This window comes from Mustela nivalis (genome assembly GCF_964662115.1).
Source record: "Mustela nivalis genome assembly, chromosome: 7".
Taxonomy (NCBI): Eukaryota; Metazoa; Chordata; class Mammalia; order Carnivora; family Mustelidae; genus Mustela; species Mustela nivalis.
Window position 1 is genome coordinate 6594651 of NC_139026.1, and position 20334 is coordinate 6614984.

At 45.9% G+C, this 20334-nt stretch overlaps 2 protein-coding genes across 11 annotated transcripts in view; one reads left to right on the forward strand and one right to left on the reverse strand.

Moving 5' to 3' along the window:
- Nucleotides 1–998: 998 nt before the first annotated feature.
- Nucleotides 999–11383, forward strand: SNU13 (small nuclear ribonucleoprotein 13). 2 transcript variants are annotated; one of them, XM_082740076.1, is made up of 3 exons: nt 999–1129; nt 9223–9343; nt 10145–11383. In XM_082740076.1, exons 1-3 carry the CDS (start codon nt 1127–1129, stop codon nt 10405–10407), a joined length of 387 nt encoding a protein of 128 aa, XP_082596202.1. In that variant the 5' UTR covers nt 999–1126; the 3' UTR covers nt 10408–11383. The 2 variants fall into 2 exon arrangements, with proteins under 2 accessions (XP_082596202.1, XP_082596201.1); XM_082740075.1 differs by lacking the exon at nt 999–1129 and adding an exon at nt 7667–7747.
- XRCC6 (X-ray repair cross complementing 6) overlaps nt 6163–20334 on the reverse strand; it is a 36638-nt gene continuing 22466 nt past the window's right edge. For 6 of the 9 annotated variants that reach the window (XR_014314054.1, XM_082739997.1, XM_082739999.1 and 3 more), the window contains 2 exons: nt 19557–19670; nt 16941–17346 (listed from right to left, as the gene is read on the reverse strand). Coding sequence is in view for 6 of the 9 variants with exons in the window: in XM_082739997.1 (XP_082596123.1) it covers nt 17153–17346; nt 19557–19670 (308 nt within the window). In the remaining 3 variants the exon portion in view is untranslated. Of the gene's footprint in view, nt 6613–7060; nt 7932–16940; nt 17347–19556; nt 19671–20334 lie in introns of those variants that run through there. The other 3 variants (XR_014314053.1, XM_082739998.1, XR_014314052.1) reach the window with 2 other exon arrangements.

Genomic DNA, 20334 nt, shown 5'->3' on the forward strand with positions numbered 1-20334 from the left:
CCTAGTTCTGATTCAGCCACTGCCTCACTCTGTGACTGTGGGCAAGTAGCTTCCCTTCTCAGGGCCTTGGTAGCTGTAAAATGAAGAGATTGCTGCATGATTCCTAAAGGATCCTGCTAGGGCTCTAACTCTAGGTTTCCAAAACGATTAACTGGAACTAGCCTATAATGGTCTAGTTTTGGCTAGATCCAAATAGTCCCAAGATGTGTTTGGCCTCATGTAGGAGAGAAATGAGTAAGGGCCCTAAGGACTTCTTGGAGGTGGCGAGGCATGAGTCTCGCTTTAAATAATGGAGATTTGGAGCAGCATAGAGAAAAGAGCAGTATGCTGGGCAGAAGAAAGTGGGTGTCCTATGACATCTCCAAGCTCAACCTGACAGAAACTCAACCCTCACCCCCCAACCTGCTCTTCTTCCTGAATTCCCTACTCAATGGATTCTATTCCTGGTGGACTTCACATTTCCCACCAGTGTTTTAACAAAGATATCTAAATATGGGGGCTCCTGCGTGTCTTCGTTGGTTAAGCAACTTCTTTCCGCTCAGGCCATGATCCCAGGGTCCTGGATCCAGCGGGGATCCAGCCCCAGTTCAGGAGCAAGGTGCCTGGTTCTCCCTCTCCCTATTGCTTATGCTCTCTTGCTATCTCTCTCTCTTTCTCTCAAATAAATATAATCTTTAAAAAGAGAAAAAGGATATCTACATATGCAAGAAAACATTTAGGATTACCCATCTTATCTCCATACAGTTCCCTCACCAGTGTAGGGTCAAAAGAGGATTTTAAAAGCACAAGAATGTCCTCAAAGTTAAACAGGCAATGGAACGATGACACCATTGAAACCCGTTGGTGTGTGTGCGTGTGCGTACGCAAGTTTAATTCATTGTTCCTGCCAAAGGTCTATAGTATAACGAAAACAAAAAGTGCAAATTACAGCCCCTCCCCCAGAACCTACGCGATAATAGGGCGACCTTAGAGGACGAGATCCGCCAGCTTTAGTGGCGTCACTTCCGCTTCCTGCCGCTCGCGGCCATTTCCACTCCTCCCGCGCGACTTTCCGGCAGAGGCGCGCGCGCTCCCGCTCTGACGTCGCCGGCGCTCCAAGGGGTGACGGGACCGCGGAATCGCAGCTATGGTGAGTGCGGGCTCCTGGCGCCGGGGCGGGGAAGCGGGAGACTCTGGGTTCGGGTCACTCACTGGACTTCGAGGGCTTAAAACTTACGCTGTCTAGACAGTCCGGCCCGGGACTAGGTTAGACCTCCAACGACCGCGGAGTCCCAGCCTCCGGCCCCGAGTTAGAACTTGGCGGTCGCGGGGTCCCCAACAGCCCCGCTCGAGGTTAGAACTCGGGAAGCCTCACGGCCCCAACTGCTGTGGTCGAGGGTACTTGACAACACTCTGTGCGCGTGGCCGAAAGCGTCGGGGGAATGGAGGAGTCCTGGCCCAACGTGGGGGAGATACCAACCCACGTGGGGGAGAGTAGGAAGTGGGGTGAGAAAACTTGGCTCCTTTTTGGCGGGGGAAGGGGGAAATCGCTAAGGATAGTGTGGAACCCAGGATTCCAATCAGTCTGCTCTACACCACTTCCCCATTTGTGATGTTCAAGTTGGGGAGATCTAGGTCTCCGTGGGTCTGCGCCCGCCGCGCGTTACACGTGCCAGGGACTTACAGGAGGAGCCTTTGGCGCTTGGGGGCTGCGGGAAATGAGTCCCCGGGTTGAGAAAAGGCTTTCCTGGGGCGGTAGTCTCCCAAATCAGAGGTCCTGGTATTACCACGTGCAACTTCTCTAAGCTGTTGGTGAGCTCCACGTTTTAATCAACTCCAATAGCTTGGTAGCTAGTTTTGTTTAGCACTTGGTAAGGAATGAACAGCTGGCAAAGAGCTTCCACTTCCACGGTGAGGTTTAATCCTTCCAACGGAGCTTGGATCCCGTGGCCATCTTCCCTCTCGCTTTCTCCCCACTCCCTATTTTGTGAAGCTAGGACTTGGCTGAGAACCTGAAACCAACTCATCTTAATGCAATTCCATGAAAAGTTTTGATATAGAGTGGTCTCAACCTGAACTTAAGAGAAATTCCCCTAAACTGTAAAAGGGGGATAACGATGCATGAGCATGTTTTCATGATTAAATGATATAATGCAGGGACACTTGGGTGGCTCAGTGTTTTGAGCCTTCGACTACTGATTTCTGCTCAGGTCCTGATCGCAGGATCTTGGGATAGGCAGCGTGTCTGGCTCCATTACCAGGGTAGTGTCTGCTTGGGATTCTCTCACTGCCCCTCCTCCCTGCTCGCTCATGTGCGTGCCCTCTCTCTCTTAAATAAGAAAACTTTTTTTAAAAAATTAAATGAGATAATGCATGTTAAACAAACTAAGCTAATCCTAATGCTTAATAGGGTGTTAATGCGCATGCAGTGTTAATTGTTGAATCAAAACTTTGCAGGGTATTTTTGGCTCTCTGATATACAGGGAGACCAAAGGGGTCATGTTAGGGATGAAAATCAGCTAGCAGTATGATTTTATTCCTTCACTCCATTTAAATAACCCTCAGAAAAAATTAAAAGGTGAATAAATACACACTAAGGAAATTTCAGTTGCTATGTATGAGCCGACCTTTTATTGTTGATTGTAATTAAAACGATAAGGTGAGACCTCTTTGATGGTTTTGGGTGCTCCTGAATTCTTCCCTTTTTATGCATTTAATATTTTGTTAAGAGTTGAGAATCCTAAATTCCAGAGAGGGGTTGTTGGAACTGTATTGGAAATACCTGATGGGGATGCCTGAGTAGGTCATTTGGTTAAGCAGCTGCCTTCAGCTCAGTCATGATTCCAGGGTCCTGGGATCGAGTCCTGCAACCAGCTCCTTGCTCTGGCAGGAAGCCTATTTCAACCTCTGCCTGCCACTCCCTCTGCTTGTGCTTTCTCTCTGACAGATAGATCGATCAATCAGTCTTAAAAAAATAGGTAACAGTTTTTTGAAGTATATTTTTCGAAGTGATTTTTTTAAATAATTTATTTTTTTATAAACATATAATGTATTATTAGCCCCAGGGGTACAGGTCTGTGAATCGCCAGGTTTACACACTTCACAGCACTCACCATAGCACATACCCTCCCCAATGTCCATAATCCCACCACCCTCTCCCTCCCCCTCCCCCTGGCAACCCCCAGTTTGTTTTGTGAGATCGAGTCTTAAAAAATATGGGGGCGCCTGGGTGGCTCATTGGGTTAAAGCCTCTGCCTTTGGCTCAGGTCATGATCCCAGGGTCTTGGGATCCATCCCTGCATTGGGCTCTCTGCTTAGCAGGGAGCCTGCTTCCTCCTCTCTCTCTTTGCCTGCCTCTCTGCCTACTTGTGATCTCTGTCAAATAAATGAATAAAATCTTTTTAAAAAAATATGAAACACGTCATGAATTTACATGTCATCCTTGCGCAGGGGCCATGCTAATCTCTGTATCGTTACAATTTTAGTATATGTGCTGCTGAAGCGAGCACTTTTTGGAGTTGAATTAAAGTATTGGATCCTTTAGTGTTGATGAACATTAGATTTTGATAAGTCAAAGACCTGTGTTGTAATCTCTCAGGTAGCCACTAAAAGAATACAGACTTAAAGTCCAAACCAGTAAATGGAATAGTAGTGTGAAAAAATAATAAACCCAAAGGACAGAAAGAAAGAAAAAGAAACATATCAATCGAAACAAATAGAAGGCACAAAAGAAGTATTTGAACCAAACATATCAGTACTTACGTAAATATAGAAAGAGACCAAGTGCTCCAATTAAGACACATTAAAGTAAAAGGAATAGTAAATGTTTGCCAAGTTAAAAGGTATGGTGTAGCCTCTGTAAACATCATAAAGAAATGGGGTTTAAGGGGCGCCTGGGTGGCTCAGTGGGTTAAAGCCTCTGCCTTCGGCTCAGGTCATGATCCCGGGGTCCTGGGTTTGAGCCCTGCGTCGGGCTCTCTGCTCGGCGGGGAGCCTGCTTCCTCCTCTCTCTCTCTCTGCCTGCCTCTCTGTCTACTTGTGATCTCTGTCTGTCAAATAAATAAATAAATCTTTAAAAAAAAAAAAAAAGAAATGGGGTTTAAGGTGAAAGGCAGGGATGCCTGGGTGGCTCAGTTGGTTAAACATCTGCCTTCGGCTCAGGTCAAGATTATGGGGTTCTGGGATCAGTGCCTGGGATTGGCGAGGTATCTGCTTCCCTCTCCTTCCCCTGCTGATGCTTGCTTGCTCTCTCCCTCTTCCTCTCTCTCAAGTAAATTAAAAAAAAAAATTTTTTTTTAAGATTTTACTTATTTATTTGATAGACAAAAATCACAAGTAGTCAGGCAGGCACAGAGAGAGGAGGAAGCAGGCTCCCCGCTGAGCAGAGAGACCCATGCAGGGCTTGATCCCAGGACCCTGGGATCATGACCTGAGCTGAAGGCAGAGGCTTTAACCCACTGAGCCACCCAGGTGCCCCTAAAAATTTTTTTTAAAGATTTTATTTACTTATTTGACAGAGAAAGAGGGAACACAAGCAGGGGAGTGGGAGAGGGAGAAGCAGGCTTCCCTCTTAGCAGGGAGCCCAATGAGGACTGGGCCCGATGACCTGAGCCAAAGGCAGACATCTAACAGCTGAGCCACCCAGGTGCCCCAAGTAAATAAAATTCTTTAAAAAAAAAAAAAAAAGGATGAGGGGCACCTGGGTGGCTCAGTGGGTTAAGCCGCTGCCTTCGGCTCAGGTCATGATCTCAGTCCTGGAATCGAGTCCTGCATCGGGCTCTCTGCTCAGCAGGGAGCCTGCTTCCCTTTCTCTCTCTCTGCCTGCCTCTCCATCTACTTGTGATCTCTCTCTGTCAAATAAATAAATAAAATCTTAAAAAAAAAAAAAAAAAAGGATGAAATGCATCTGTGAAGATAAAGTGGCTTAAAAAATAAAGTATGGGGCGCCTGGGTGGCTCAGTGGGTTAAGCTGCTGCCTTCAGCTCAGGTCATGATCTCAGGGTCCTGGGATCGAGTCCCACATCGGGCTCTCTGCTTGGCAGGGAGCCTGCTTCCTCCTCTCTCTGTCTGCCTCTCTGCCTACTTGTGATCTCTCTCTCTCAAATAAATAAAATCTTTTTTTAAAAAAAAGTATGAATAAAAATGACATAATTACAAGAAGAAATAGATAAAAATGCAGTTATATAGCATTTAAGTATATAAATGATAGATGGTAAAGCCAGAACATCAGTATAATAGAGGATTTGAACAACACCATCAATAAACTCGATATAGTGGTCATAGTGAATCTAGTAAATAAAATTGTAATAGAAATTTGAAAACAACTCATCAAGAATGAGAATACCACACACCAGAGCATGTAGGAATTAGCTAAAATATTACCTGAAACTTAAAATGCTTAAGTTGGAGGGAAAGGAACTATAAAAGGTAGGAAAAGAATAAAAGGACAAAATACAAAACAAAAGCAGAAATTATTGAAAAAGCAAATAGATCTGATTGTTACTGGAAACACAGAATCAGAAGATTTTCTTTGAAAAGTCCCCTCTGGTGAGGTTAATCAAGAAAATAAGCACAAGGGGCACCTGGGTGGCTCAGTGGGTTAAGCCGCTGCCTTCGGCTCAGGTCATGATCTCAGAGTCCTGGGATCGAGTCCCGCATCGGGCTCTCTGCTCAGCAAGGAGCCTGCTTCCCTTCCTCTCTCCTGCCTCTCTGCCTACTTGTGATCTCTCTCTGTCAAATAAATAAAATCTTTAAGAAAATAAGCACAAGAGCTATAAGTAAGCAGTAGCAAACATGAAGGAGACATAATCTGCAGATATTAAAAAGGATATTATGAACACTTTGATACATATAAATATAGAAACTGAGATGAAGTGAATAAATGCCTGAAAAAAATGTATCAAAAACCAATTTAAGTAGAAATAAAACTTAAGGAGTGCCTCCGTCCGTTAAGCATCTGCCTTCAGCTTAGGTCTTGATCCCAGGATCCTGGGATCGAGCCCCACATTGGGCTCCCTGCTCAGCATGGAAGTCTGCTTCTCTGCCACCACCCCCGCTTGTGCGCGCCCTCTCACTTCTCTCTGTCAAATAAATAAAATCTTTTATAAATAAATAAACTCTTAAAACTGAAGAGTAAAGAAACAAAATTAAAGTTTTTTTTTTCATGCAGAAAAATCCTATACCTGATTTTGAAAATAGCTTTATTGAGTTAATTTATGTACTATAAAAAGTTCATCATCTGAAGTGTATATTGTTCGGTGGTTTTTCATATACTGACAGAGTTGTGCAACTATTGCTGTAAAATTTTAGAACATTTTTATCATTCCTGCCCACCAAGAAATCTTTAAGTCCATTAGCTAATGGATATAAAATAAAATAAGAAAGCCTATTTAAGTTGATTTTATCTCAGGAATGCAACATTGGTTTAACATTAGAAAAACTCAAAAAATTAAAGGAAGAAAGCCTTTTTAATCTGTGTCAGTTTAGCACCAAAAAAGTCTGATAGAATTCAACACCAATTTGTTTTAACAAAGAAGAAATTCTTTTTTTTTTTTTTTTTTTTTTAAGATTTTATTTATTTGACACAGAGATCACAGGCAGGCAGAGTCAGGCAGAGAGAGAGGAGGAAGCAGGCTCCCGGCTGAGCAGAGAGCCCAATGTGGGGCTCGATCCCAGGATTCCGGGATCATGACCTGAGCTGAAGGCAGAGGCTTTAACCCACTGAGCCACCCAGGCACCCCAACGAAGAAATTGTTTAAAAATTTTTTTTAATTTAAATTCAGTTATCCAACTGATAGTACATCATTAGTTTCAGAGACATTCTTAATATAGTAGGAAATAAAGGGAATTTTTGAATTAATAAAGTGAATTTTCGGGACGCCTGGGTGGCTCAGTTGGTTAAGCAGCTGCCTTCGGCTCAGGTCATGATCCCAGCGTCTTGGGATCGAGTCCCATATCGGGCTCCTTGCTCGTCAGGGAGCCTGCTTCTCCCTCTGCTTCTGCCTGCCATTCTGTCTGCCTGTGCTTGCTCTCTCTCCCTCTCTCTCTCTGACAAATAAATAAAATCTTTAAAAAAAAAATAAATAAATAAAGTGAATTTTCTTAGCCTGAAATATCTATGAGTAAATCTAAAAGATGTTAAGCATTCTGGGAAAATCGTAAAGCCTTATTGAAAGGTGCAGAGTTGGGGTGCCTGAGTGGCTCTAGTCGTTAAGCGTCTGCCATCCGCTCAGGTTATGATCCCAGGGTCCTGGAATCAAGCCCCGAATGGAGCTCCCTGCCCCGCGGGGAGCCTGCTTCTCCCTTTCCCACTCCTTTGCTTGTTTCCTCACTCGCTGTCAAATAAATAAAATCTTTTAAAAAGAGAGCGAGAAAAAGAGAGGAAGGGAGGAAAGGAAAGGAAGGTACTGAGTATATATAAAGTGATTGACAGATTGTGCATCCTAAAAGTCTTACCGCAACTGGGATTATAGCAAATCTGCAAATCAGATTATCCCAGCAGATTTTTATGGGCCTTGAGAGGCTGATTCGAGAGTGTATGGAGAACACCGGACCAAACATAAGACCTTCCGGGATCTCCAGCCCTCACTCGATACCACTTCATCCTGGGACCACTGCAGTGGTTTAGGGACCGGGCGTTTTGGTGCAATCTCGCTCTTGATGTCACTTCCGCTGACGTCATCCCTACATCACTTCCGGCTTCTCTGGGGGTGGGTCATTTCTGTGTCCTTGCGGTATCGGGCAGGAGACCACCGAGACGGACGCGATGGTGAGTGTTCCCACCGGGCCATCACCCACGGGGTCGCCACCTAGAACTGCGGTGCCGCGTGCCGCGTGCCGCGGTCCAGCTTCCAGAACCAGGGTTAGGTCGGACCGCCGGGGCGAACCGCTTGTTGCGATGATAACGTGGAGCGCTCCTGAATTTTATATGCAAAATAGTTGTAAAAAGAATCCTAGGGAAAACAAATGAGAAATTCATGAAAATTGTTAAACTGGAGAGGTAGGGGTGAGGAGGAAAGAATGGTATAAGCAGCCCCCCAGTTCGTTCCGTCCTATGTTATTTTGAAGCAAAGCCAATGACGTAGCATTTTATTCATAGATATTAAATATGTGTAAAATACGTTTTAGCAACTGCAACACCATTATAATTCCCCTGAATTTAATACTTCCATAACAGTAAATATCTAATATTAGAGTCAAAGGCTTGAGCAGATTTTTTTTCTTCCCATTTGCCCCCCCCCCCCCCACAGGACAACCTGAACATAGATATTTCGTTCTTCGAGGGGGGTACTGATCACATGGCATCTTACGGTGTTGGTGGCTGTTAATCAGTGTCTGGATCCATTGATTTATGTCTAAGTCAATTACCTGGTGAATATGTGTTGTAGGATGGTGGGATTTGATTGAATCCGTCCTTCTTTATTAGGTGGAATAATAATACAAGAGAATGTTGGCATCTTTTTGTTACCCTGTGATACAGTCTGTGTAGGAAAGGTGGGAATAAATGCTTTACTGTTTACCAGTTTTCAGAACACTTTTAGCTCACTAACATAGCTTTTACTTTGAAAACATAGATATTTTACAGATTTGAAAAGTAAGATCTTAGTTCTTTAAGCAAGCTGAATACAAAGGAACCCAATTTATATATCAGATTGATAACCACAGGGAAAAAATGGAATAACTTGAATATAATACTGTCTATGTGGGTGAATATATACTCTATAATATAGATGACCCTAGTCAGATATATTCTTAGAACAAAAGGAAATTTCAACCTTGGTGAGCTTGTTGGTAGAGGTACCAACCATTTTGTTGGCACCAGCCATTTTGTATGTATTAACAGGTCAGATAAAGGAGAAAAGATGTTTTGGAAACCAGGATTCTTAGGACAGAAGAAGATTTGAATATTGAATGGGGAATGGAGAGAGAAAAGTCTGTGCTACATTTGTATAAATTATACCTTCATTTTGATTCAGTAAATATGTATGGCTCAAGTGGATACTGAGCTCAGAGAACTTATTTGTAATCCATTTGCTATAATATTACCAAGGAAAAGAGAGGCACATAAAAGAATATAAGCTTTAGTGTACATCATTGGACTGGGTAATTGCTAAAATTTTTTGAAGCTAATCATTGTCTCTCTTAACTGAAGTGTTTTGTGACTTGTCTGGAACAACTTCTGGTTCAGTTTTAACTGATGCTTTAATGATTACCCCCCCCCCACCCCCAATTCACATCCCATAGACTGAGGCTGATGTGAATCCGAAGGCCTACCCCCTCGCAGATGCCCACCTTACCAAGAAACTACTGGACCTTGTTCAGCAATCATGTAACTACAAGCAGCTTCGGAAAGGAGCCAATGAAGGTAAGGCAGCTGGAGAGTGCTTGAGTAGAGTGATAAAGACCCTGTCTCTGGCTTAGATTTCCAGTTTGGAAAGAGGGCTGGAGACTCCTGATTGGAACCAGTGGATGGACTTAAGAGCAGCATTTTGGCAGTAGATGCTAAAAGTTAATGGACTGAGAATGATTTTAGATCCACCAGTTGGTAACATTTTGCAGCATTTACCTTGTGATGAGTAGGAGAGTCAGGATTTGGACATGGCCATTGTGACTCCAGAGTCTCTGGTCTCCTCAGTACTCCAGCATTAACAAAAACTGGGCCCTAGCACTGGGCCGCAGTGGCCAAACAATGCTGTGGGTGCTGATGTTGCTTGGTAAGTTGCATGTGGTGTGAGCTTTCCAGAAATACTGCTCTTGAGGAACCGGGATGGCAAAACCCTGGATCCTTCCTTGATCGCAGAGCGTGACAAGTGCTGTGCTGCAGAGCTTGTGTGAGAGCTGTTCTTGTCTACCAGGCAAGAGATGGTGGTGACTTAGGCAAGTGTGGTAGCCAAGGAGAGGAAAGAAGTGGTCTCAGGATGTGTGTTCACAGAACTGATGGGTTCAACGTAGGGTTTGAGAAAGGCATGGAGGATGGCTATTTGATGCTTAAATCCCTTATCACTTCCCAAGGCCACTACAGGACACACAAAATTGCTTGTGCCTAGGGATTTTTGCCCAGTTCTCTTGCACCTGTTTCTTTTTCTTGGAAATTGCTTTGTTAGAGCTTTCGTGCCCACCCCCCACACCCCCTCAGTCATTTACTGACCTCCCGTCCTCTCCTCAGCTACCAAAACCCTCAACAGAGGCATCTCTGAGTTCATCGTGATGGCTGCAGACGCGGAGCCCCTGGAAATCATCCTGCACCTTCCGCTGCTCTGTGAGGATAAGAATGTGCCCTACGTGTTCGTGCGCTCCAAGCAGGCCCTGGGGCGGGCCTGCGGGGTGTCCAGGCCTGTCATCGCCTGTTCTGTCACCATCAAAGAAGGCTCCCAGCTGAAGCAGCAGATCCAGTCCATTCAGCAGTCCATCGAAAGGCTCTTAGTCTAAACCCGTGGCCTCTGCCCCACTCCTCACTGAGTCCTCCCCCTGGGGTTGCGTATCACACCGTCTGTGTCCGCATGTGGTTTCTCCAGCTCCCTTCTCGTTGTATTCTAGTACTAAATCTGGGGTTTGCATTTTTGTATTATTTTTGTTTTGTTTTATAGGTGGTTTTTCATATACGAATCCCTCACCTCACCCCTGGTCTCATTCTACTCTCTCTGCCGTCCCGTCCTCTTTTGAGAAATGAACTAATGCCGAAAACGGGCGGAAACAGTGGTGACACCATGCAAAGGCAGGGAAGAGCCAGGATAGAGATCTGGTTCCAACATTCAGGCGCTCACTTCCTGTTGTGTGTAGGGCTTGATGGATGTACACGCCATTCACTTTGTATCCCTTGTGCCTGGAGTACGGAATCATTCCATATGTGTTTGCCCACGGGGAGTTAGGTATCATTTGGGGAGAAAGCATGTATTCCATGAGGTTCTTAGGTGTATGTCCAAAAGTCATTTGCCAGTATACCCCTGCTGTCTGCTTTGGTCATGTGATGTTATTCCCCTTCTTCCCCAACTCCCAGCCATGCCCCGGAGGGTGGCGGGGCAGCAGCATACCAAAGAGATGTGCTGCAGAGTTCCAGAGGCTGCCTGGGCCAGGTAGACATGAGGCAGCTGACCTCGGTCTTGAAGGAGTCCAGAGGGGCTAGAAAAAAGAGGGTCAGCTGATGCTGGAATGAAGAAGTCTGGGCAAGACACAGAGACCTGACTGGAAGCTACAGCAGAGAACGTTGGAATCAAGGAAGCGTCCTCTCTGGTGAATGGAGATGTCTGCAGTGGACACTTGGCACCAGCTCTGAGAGCCCTGACTCCGGTTCCCTGCCATGACGTAGGTCAGATGTATGTATTCTTTACCACTTCAGAAGGACAGTGCTAGCGTGTCATTCTTGTGAGCATCCTAATAAAGAAATATATTCATATTCCAATTTAAAGATAAGTGTGAGTCTTGGTATGTAGTTAGCTAATGCCTGAACGAAGGACTGCTTAGCATTATCAGAATGGTCACAGTTTCATAAACTTTGTACCAAGGAGGTGTGGAAAAGCCAGCACCTCGGTTGATCTCTGGTCGCTGCATGTGTCTTGTACAGACTCTGTCACTGAGGTGCTGCTCTCAGGCTACAAAGGGTTTCTCGGCCACGGCACCGCTGACGTTTTGGAGCTGGAGAACTCTTCACGATAAGGGGCTGCCCTGTCTGCTGAACTTTCAGCAGCATACCTACCAGCAGTCAGGACCAGGCTCCCACCTCTAAGACAGTGCCAGATGTCCCCTAGTGGCAAAGTCCCCCTAGTTGAGAACTGTTGCAGAATGAGGGCTCCTAGTAGCCTTTGGTATATGTAAGATGGGGGGAGGGGGAGGTGATAATCGAAGCCCCTGCCACTTCACCTGCCTCTTCTCCCCGTTCTCTTAGGGTCAGCACTGTGAGGTCCATGTCCCTCAGCAAGAGGTTTTTTTCCCGAAGTGTATAACTGGATACCATAATGGCGGGATGAGTGAGGATTTTATTTAGTGTCTTTTCGACCAGCTTGGGCGCATCTGCAGGAAACCTGGAAATCACCCCATCTTGCGAAGGCCTGTTTGTGCCCACCAGGCTCCCATCCCTAGCAGTTATATATTTGTGGGTGGTGGAGTCCGAGATGCTTACTATCTTTTGTGGTGCCCATACATTTATAATTATACTTTAAAAGACAGAAGTAATTTGGGGGATGCAAAAAAATCAGGAAGTCTGGATCTCCACCTAGGTGGAAACATCCATCTCCACTAGAGCCCTAAGGAGTGCGGTGGGGCAGGGACTCCTAGGACCTTCACCCCTAGTGCCCAGTTGACCCTGGAGTGTTAGCCCAGTTGCCACAGCCACAATGGAAGTCTTCGAAGGGCAGGATGTTCGTCTGCGATCCTGCGGGAAAAACTGGTTCTTTCCCCTGCTCCAAGCGGCCTCCGCTGCCTGTCCTGTTCTTGCCACTTTGCCATGTTCTGTCTTCACTCAGTGTTTCACATTTGGTTTCTCCAACATTCCAAACCTACTTTCTTCTTGTATTTGGTGTTCCTTTACTGCACTGGTGGCTTTCTCCTCATGCCAGTCTTGATTCAAGTTATCCCTTACGGAGGGCCTGAGGTACAAACTACCTTATTTCTCTTTCTCCCAGCACTGCGACATTTGATTTTTAACTTGTCCTTAACTAGTATCAGGGTTTTGTTTTCTGATTATTACCCTTGTGAGCGAGCGGGAACTTGTGTGAGGCCCTAGCACCCATGGTGGTGCCCTAACACAGATGCTCCAAAAATGGAGAACGAGTAATTCCTAAAGCCAGACATGCAAGCAAGGACATCTAGTAACTTCCATCCAGCCATCTATGAAGTTGGTTGTAAAATTTTTGCATATAAACATTCTGGAGAGAATCCAGTGGCTTTCATCAGGTCCGAAAGGGTCTTCTGACCCCCAAAGAACACTGGTTAGTAACTCCTGTTTTAGCCTAAGTTTCCCGAGAGGACCCATGATTGAGGAATGTTTTTTACATTTGCAATAATGATCTTGCTAAAGGTCATTTGTAGCATGTTAAGCACTAAACAATAAATTTCCGTTATTTTTAGTCCCAAACTGATGAGGAAGGAAGGGGAGCTTGTTCTAGACACTTAATATCCCTGAGTCCCTCTCAGGGTCAGCTAAGCTACATTTTGAAAAATCAGGTATGCGCCTCTGACTTAACAGATGTATCTGTTTATGGTGGGGGTTGGATGGGTGGGTATAACTGCCCCTCCTCTTCCAAAGGAAGAAAAAGAGAGTAGCCAGTCAGTATTTTCCATGATACCCTATGGCAGCCAGCCTCTAAGATGGGCCCCAGTGATCCTCACCTCCTGGAATTCATTCCCCTGTGAATTGTGGGCCCTCAGGCCACACCAACTCAGAGTTGGACCACATGACCAACATGGCAGAATGATGTGACTTCCAAGGTTCCAGAAGACATTACAGCTTCTGCCTTCATGTCTTTGGATCCCTGGCTACGAGGGAAGTCATAATCGTGTTACAAAGTCCTTTAAGCAATCTGTGAAGAGGTCCAAAGGCTTCTAGTCAACAGCTAGCGCTAATTGCCAGCCATGGCAATGACCCTCTGTCTCAACTGTACTCACAGGATCTTAGTTTACAGAGGTGAGTACAAATTAAAGAGGAGAAGAGGTTGATGCCATTGGAAGAATTTACTACTTACATTTCCCAAGAGAAGGGGACATGCCATATCACACAGAGCCACAGGGGAAGCACCCAGGATTTGGTCCGGTGGTAGAAGCAAGAGCAAGGGGAAAGCTGAGGCCAGGCTTTATTTGGGTTTCTGTGGTAAAGGCAAGGCAGGGCAGAGTAAAACAGCTTAGGATTTGCCAGTCTGAACAACGCCGGTGGGCTTTGGGCTCTAAGAGTGGTTTTGAGTCGCCTAGGAGCTGGCTCTGGGATGATTTAGGGCAGGGACAATGTTGGTAAGGTGTCTGGCTTGCATGAGAGGCGTGCTGGTAAATACATCATTTACTGCGTTCACAAACTAGCTAGCTTTGGGAGGGGCAGTCTCTCCCCGAGCCTAAAAGCACCCTCCCGTCCCAGATGTCAAAACAAGATACAGAAAAGTTAAAAGATTAATCAGCCATCTTGTAAATGGATACTCCAGCCTCAGTCAAGCTTTCAGAGGACTGTAGGCCTGACCGACATCTTGAATGCAACCTCATGATGGACTTCAAGCCAGCCTATCCACTCCCCAGATGCCTCACACACAGAAATGCTAAGAAACAGTAAGTATTCATTGTTTTTAAGCCAAGTTTTGGGCTGATCTGTTACACAGCAACAGACAACTAAGGTTGTGGGGGTTGGTGACTGAGGGGGTAAGGCTGTCCAGTCAACACAGCAATAAATATGACTATGTCAAAACTGCAGGGCCATGCGAACACCAGACGTGCCGGCAGGGCCCACAAGGGAAATGTTCCCGGCTGCTTCAGAGTGGCCAGAAGTAAATCCTACGTGGGACTGGCTTTCACAGGTGATGCAGTCAGTTACAATAAGAATTATTCCACATTCAGGGACACTTTGCACTAAAACTAGAAAGGCTGGATAGTCGTCTGAGTGTAGCCGGGGTGTGTTCCCGCCCCCTGCACGGAACTGAGGTTGGAATTTCTGGATGAGCGGAGGGAGAGGAAGTGGATGACTAATCTCTCCCCAGAGTTTGTGGTCCTGCCTTTTCTTCTGATATTTTAATAAGACATTAAAACAAGACACCATAAGATGTTCCCTCTGCATCTGGCCTCGAAGTATAAATGCACATGCGCATACCTTCGCTTGCTGTAGCTTCGGCCAGAGGTATTCGTGCTCTCCAGCTGCTGCCCACCGCTGCTCCATCACCTGCCCAGGCTGCTGGCCAATCCGCCAAGACATGGTGACCCCACCCTTCCCGCGGGGACGCGCATGCACGCCCATATCGCCACTGGGCTCTCCACGACCCCCCCCAACCCGGGCACGTCACCACCCCCTGGTGGACTGAAGCGTGTTTGCAGCCAGAAGGGTTAGACGGCTCAGAGCTAGTACAGAGCAGCGTGTTACATGTTTTCTATTTTCACCATTCCGCAGTATCATTCTTATAATAAATATGAGGAAACTGCAGCTCGAAAATGCCAGAGAAATTGCTCACGCTCACTTGTATGTATGTGAGGGAGCTAAGATGCACATTTACTAAATCTGATTTAAAGCCCCACCAAATTACGCTTTGGTTGTATTTCTTCTCTCCTGGAGGATAAACAGTAGGGATCGCAAGGTGGTCAGTTCACTCAGAGAGATCATAGCACTGCTGTGTATCACACACCTCAGACGGTTATTTTTCTAACATCACACTACCTTGAGCTCTTTCCTTCTCAACACTTTGAAAACAGAACTGAGGGAATGGAGCCTGGACTTGAGTCAGGTTCTCCAGGAGTGCATAGAAAAGCCCGGATTTCACTCTAGGGCGCCTCCTCACTAGCTAGGAAATCCAGGGTTTAAAACAAAGGCTCGGGCGCCTGGGTGGCTCAGTGGGTTAAGCCGCTGCCTTCGGCTCAGGTCATGATCTCAGGGTCCTGGAATCGAGTCCCACATCGGGCTCTCTGCTCAGCAGGGAGCCTGCTTCCCTCTCTCTCTCTGCCTGCCTCTCCATCTACTTGTGATTTCTCTCTATCAAATAAATACATAAAAAATCTTTAAAAAAAAAAAAAAAAAAAAACAAAGGCTCAGCAATGGTACTCATTCTTACTCTCCTACTTGTGACTGGCCTAGATTCCTATCTATCTTTGTAGTCCTAGTAACATCCTCTAGAACTTAGGGTTTCCGAGCATGCTGCATTTAAGAGCGATGGTCTAATTTCTCAACAAGAACGAGCACTGACTATATTAAATGACTTTGCATCATCTTGCTGTGTCTTCAAAAGCACCTCTTCTAACTGGAGAATTAAGTTCTCTCCCCCGCAGAGAGAAAGGCAAACAAGAACGTAACATCTGCTTTCCAAGTAAAAACAACACAAAAACCCTTATAATCCTCAGAGACCAAAGCATCTAAAACCAAAAACTCTCTTACAAGAGTAATTTGACCCCTCCTATGTCTCATGAGATGCTCACTCTGGTCCTAAAAGACACAGGACCTACGAACTCTGAATCTCAACCCTTCCAGATGCTTTCCTTCCTTCTCGCAGGCTAATTCTTCAAAAGCAGTAGAGCAGAAAGAGCAGGAAAGGGACAGGGAGGATAGAAGAGGGATGGCATGTGGGGGGCAGAGGGGACACAAAGAGAAAGACACCCTGCCCTGCTCCTTCCTAGGAACTCTCCTCATCTTACTATAGCTCCCCTGGAAAATAGAAATAACTCACTTCACGTATGTTGGTACCCAAATCCTCAGGGCAACAGAAAATGTACATATAGGGGCACCTGGCTGGCTCAATGGGTTAAAGCCTCTGCCTTCGGCTCGGGTCATGATCCCAGGGCCCTGGGATCAAGCCCCACACTGGGCTCTCTGCTCTCTGCCGCCTCCTCTCTCTCTGCCTGTCTCTCCACCTACTTGTGATCTCTGTCAAATAAATAAATAAAATCTTAAAAAAAAAAATGTACATCTCTTCATATACCTGAATGTCACATGAACATCTTAAAGCAGCATGAAGGGGGCTATTTACTGATGAAGCAAATGGTACCAGAATTAGAAATGTTATATACTTACTGCTTCCAGAAATCTGATCTTTAGATCTATATTAAGATGCAATAAAAGGGAAAACAGGTGGGAAGCCAGAGCATGGATGAATATTGCTGGGGCTTGTCATCCCTCAAGTATATCAACCTGCCCTTAACTGTCACACTGCCCCCTGCCTTCACTGAGATTTGCTTCCGTTATGATGATGATATGTTCCTAATGGGAGAGAACATTAAGCTAACAAGCCAAAGGCAAGTGATCTTTGGAGGTGAGGCAGACACATGCTTCTGCATCACACTGAAGAACAGTATATAGTACAAAGTTAAGGCTCTTTATTCAGACAATAAAGCAAAGCAAAGTGAGGTGGCCATGCTGTTTCCATGGCAACGGAACATCTCATAAATGTAAAGTCCTTGGCTTATAACAGGCAGACTCTTCCTGGCTCAGGAGAAACCGGTTTCAACTCGAGAACAAAACTAGGCAGCCTGGCTAGAGTGCAGAAGGAGGGGGCTGGCTGGCTGGTCAGTTCTGGAAGCGCTTAGTAAGTGCGTCCAGCAGCTCCTGCTTCTTTAATCCGCCCCTCAACCCATACACCCTGCAGGCTTCCTTCAGCACGGGCACAGTGAGCTTACCCAGCGTGCCCTTGCTCACGTGGGCCTTCAGATCCTCTTCAGATAACTGCATCTTGGGCCTTTTGCTTCCAGAACCTTCATCATCTGGGGGAAAAGGTCAGGAGGGAGTGACTGTTAATGCCACCAGCAGCATCCCAGCTGCACTGCACAGGGACCCTCCTATGATCTGGGCTGCAGTTAACCATTTTCCATAAGGCTGTGATGTCCACCTAGAACACCACGGAAGGGTGGTTTTTCTGAGGTTTTTTTTTTTTTTTTTTTTTTTTTTTTTTTTTTTTTTTCAGATTTACTTATCTAAGAGGGAGAGAGATGCGGGAGGGAAGGGCAGAGTGAAAGGGAGAGAGTCCTAAGCAGACTCCACACTGAGCCCAGCATGGGGCTCGATCCCATAAGCCCAACATCAGGACCTGAGCTGAACCCAAGATTTGGATGGTTAACCAACTGCACCACCGAGTCGCCCCTGGAGGGTGTTTTGATAAAGCAGCTTCATTTAAGCATAAAGTCCCACACCAAGAAGGGAGTTCAAAGTAGTTTAAGTGCCACAATTTACCCAAAATTGGTGTTCACTCTGAGTAAGTCATTCGCTCCTTCCTTCATTCAAAAAGCACTTACCAAGGGCTGTGTAAAGGACTTAGACATCATGCTAGGTGATCTCAAAGTGCGCAGGGCGGTGGACCAACGCGTACATCACAAAGGTGTGCACAGGTGTGAGGAGCGAGGACAGCAGTTCACACAGGCACTATACGAGTTCCTTCGGATGCAGAGAGAACACGCTCCCTGGCCACCAACCTAGGCTCTCACCACTCCACTTCCTTGTAGGGCTGCTAGGCAAGCAAGGCCCCCACTTGGCTTTACTAGACCACAAACAGCCCCCAAATTATAGCCTAAGCCAGAACTATTGTCACATGCCGAGGAACTCACAACACGCTGCCCTGAAAACGGTGAGAGTCACAGTGAAGAGTATTTGGGGTCTAGTGGTAAGAAAAAGGATAGTCCAGCAGAAAAAATGGTTAGAGCCAATCCCTGGAAGTTCACAGAAATAAGAAGTCCAAGAAAACCACATCTCATCTGGGATGTCTGGGTGGCTCAGTCAGTTAAGTGTCCGATTCTTGATCTCAGCGCAGGTCTTGATCTCCAGGTCATGAGTTCAAGCCCTGCACTGAGCTCCACACTAGGCATGGAGTTTATTTAAAATTAAAAAAAAAAAAAAAAAAAAAAAAAAAAAAAAAAATTTTAATTAAAATTGAAAAAACAAAACAAAACTAGATTTCATTCCTAACTAGAGAATTGCAAATGAACACAGGATATAGTTTTCCCTCTAGTATTCTTTGTGAAAAAAAGAAATAGTGTATCAGGTCCAGTTCTGGTGAGAAATATAGGGAAATACACACACCCTTTCTTTCTTTCTTTCTTTTTTTTTTTTCCACACACCCTTTCTTGAACAGGGTATAAACTGCATCACTTTTTCGGAGGCCAACTGGCAATTCCGATCAGAATTTTATTTTTATGTTTTTTTTTTTAAATATTTTATTTATCTATTTGACAGACAGCGATCACAAGTAGGCAGAGAGGCAGGCAGAGAGAGAGAAAGGAAAGCAGGCTCCCCGCTGAGCAGAGCTCGATGCAGGGCTCGATCCCAGGACCCTGGGAACATGACCCGAGCCGAAGGCAGAGACTTCAACCCACTGAGCCACCCAGGTGCCCCCCAATCAGAATTTTATTTACTTATTTATTTTTTTTTTTTAAGATTTTATTTATTTGTCAGAGACAGAGGGAGAGAGAGCGAATGAGCACAGGCAGACAGAGAGGCAGGCAGAGGCAGAGGGAAAAGCAGGCTCCCCGCCGAGCAAGGAGCCGCATGCGGGACTCGATCCCAGGATCCTGGGATCATGACCTGAGCCGAAGGCAGCTGCTTAACCAACTGAGCCACCCAGGCGTCCCCCGATCAGAATTTTAAATGGCGACACCTTGACCCAGCAATACCACCGCTGGGAGTTTATCCTGGGTAAGTGGTGGGTCCACTCACACCGGAACGCAACAAGGGTTCATGTTCACTGCAGCATATCCATCAAGAAAAGCTGAATGGCATTACCCTTCAGCTGAATAAACTGTGAACATCTATCCAGTGACGTACCCACCGTATGAAGCTACGTAACAAAATAGACTAGGAAACAATGTGAATAGAAATACATGTTTGTGTGAAATGCGTAGGCCTGTATGGAAATTTCCGAAGGGACATGACCCTCTGTGATAGGACCATAAAGGCAACTTTAAAAAATAACCCAGCTCCTCACCTTGCTTCCTCTTGGAAACTTTTCCTTCAGGATTGTAATCCGGTGGGTAGACAAGCTCCTTAAACTCACTCACCAGGAAACCCAGTCTTTTGTCTATTGCTTCAATTTTAGGCACTAGAAAATACAAACACAGGAAAAGTGGCCAGGTGAGTTACCAGCCCTGGCTTTTGTCCAGTTCCAAGCCTACGGGGACCAGAGGAGAAAGTACCTGACCGCTGGGGTCAGGGGGAGTCAGGAAGGGTCCAGGAGCCACCTGATCTGGCCATGACTACGTTCATGAAGCCTCTCTCCATGAACCTTGTAACAACCGCATTTAATGAGCACTTACTACAGCCAGGCACCCTTCTACATACTTTAAATTTGTTTTTTAATTTAATCCTCTAGAGGGTAGGTACATGTGTCTCCCCATTTTATAGAGGAAAGCCAAGAGGTTGAAGGACTTGTTCAAGGCCACAGAGCTGGCAGTGGTAAGAGTCACGAACAGGGCTGGATTGTGGGGTTTCAAACGAAAGTCCGCACCCGCAGTGGGCTTACAGTCTGGTCAGGGTAAGGAGGTGGTGAAAACAGAAATGCAGCAGGTGGCAATGCCATGAAGGGACCAAATGAGAAACACTGGAACACGGGAGGGGTCAGGAACGACTCTCACGGCTGGTTCTAGAAAGCTGAGTGTTCCTCCTCAGGCAGATACTATTCCAAGCAGAAGGCATAGGGGCAAGAAGATGACATACAGCTTGAAGGCAGGTCAGGAGGGGAGGACCAGCGAGGAGGCCGGAAAGAC

Bases quoted from the DNA above. Each gene is read 5' to 3' on its own strand.
- SNU13 (XM_082740076.1), top strand. The intron at 9,344-10,144 runs GTAAGGCAGCTG...TCCTCTCCTCAG, and splicing joins TCGGAAAGGAGCCAATGAAG to CTACCAAAACCCTCAACAGA.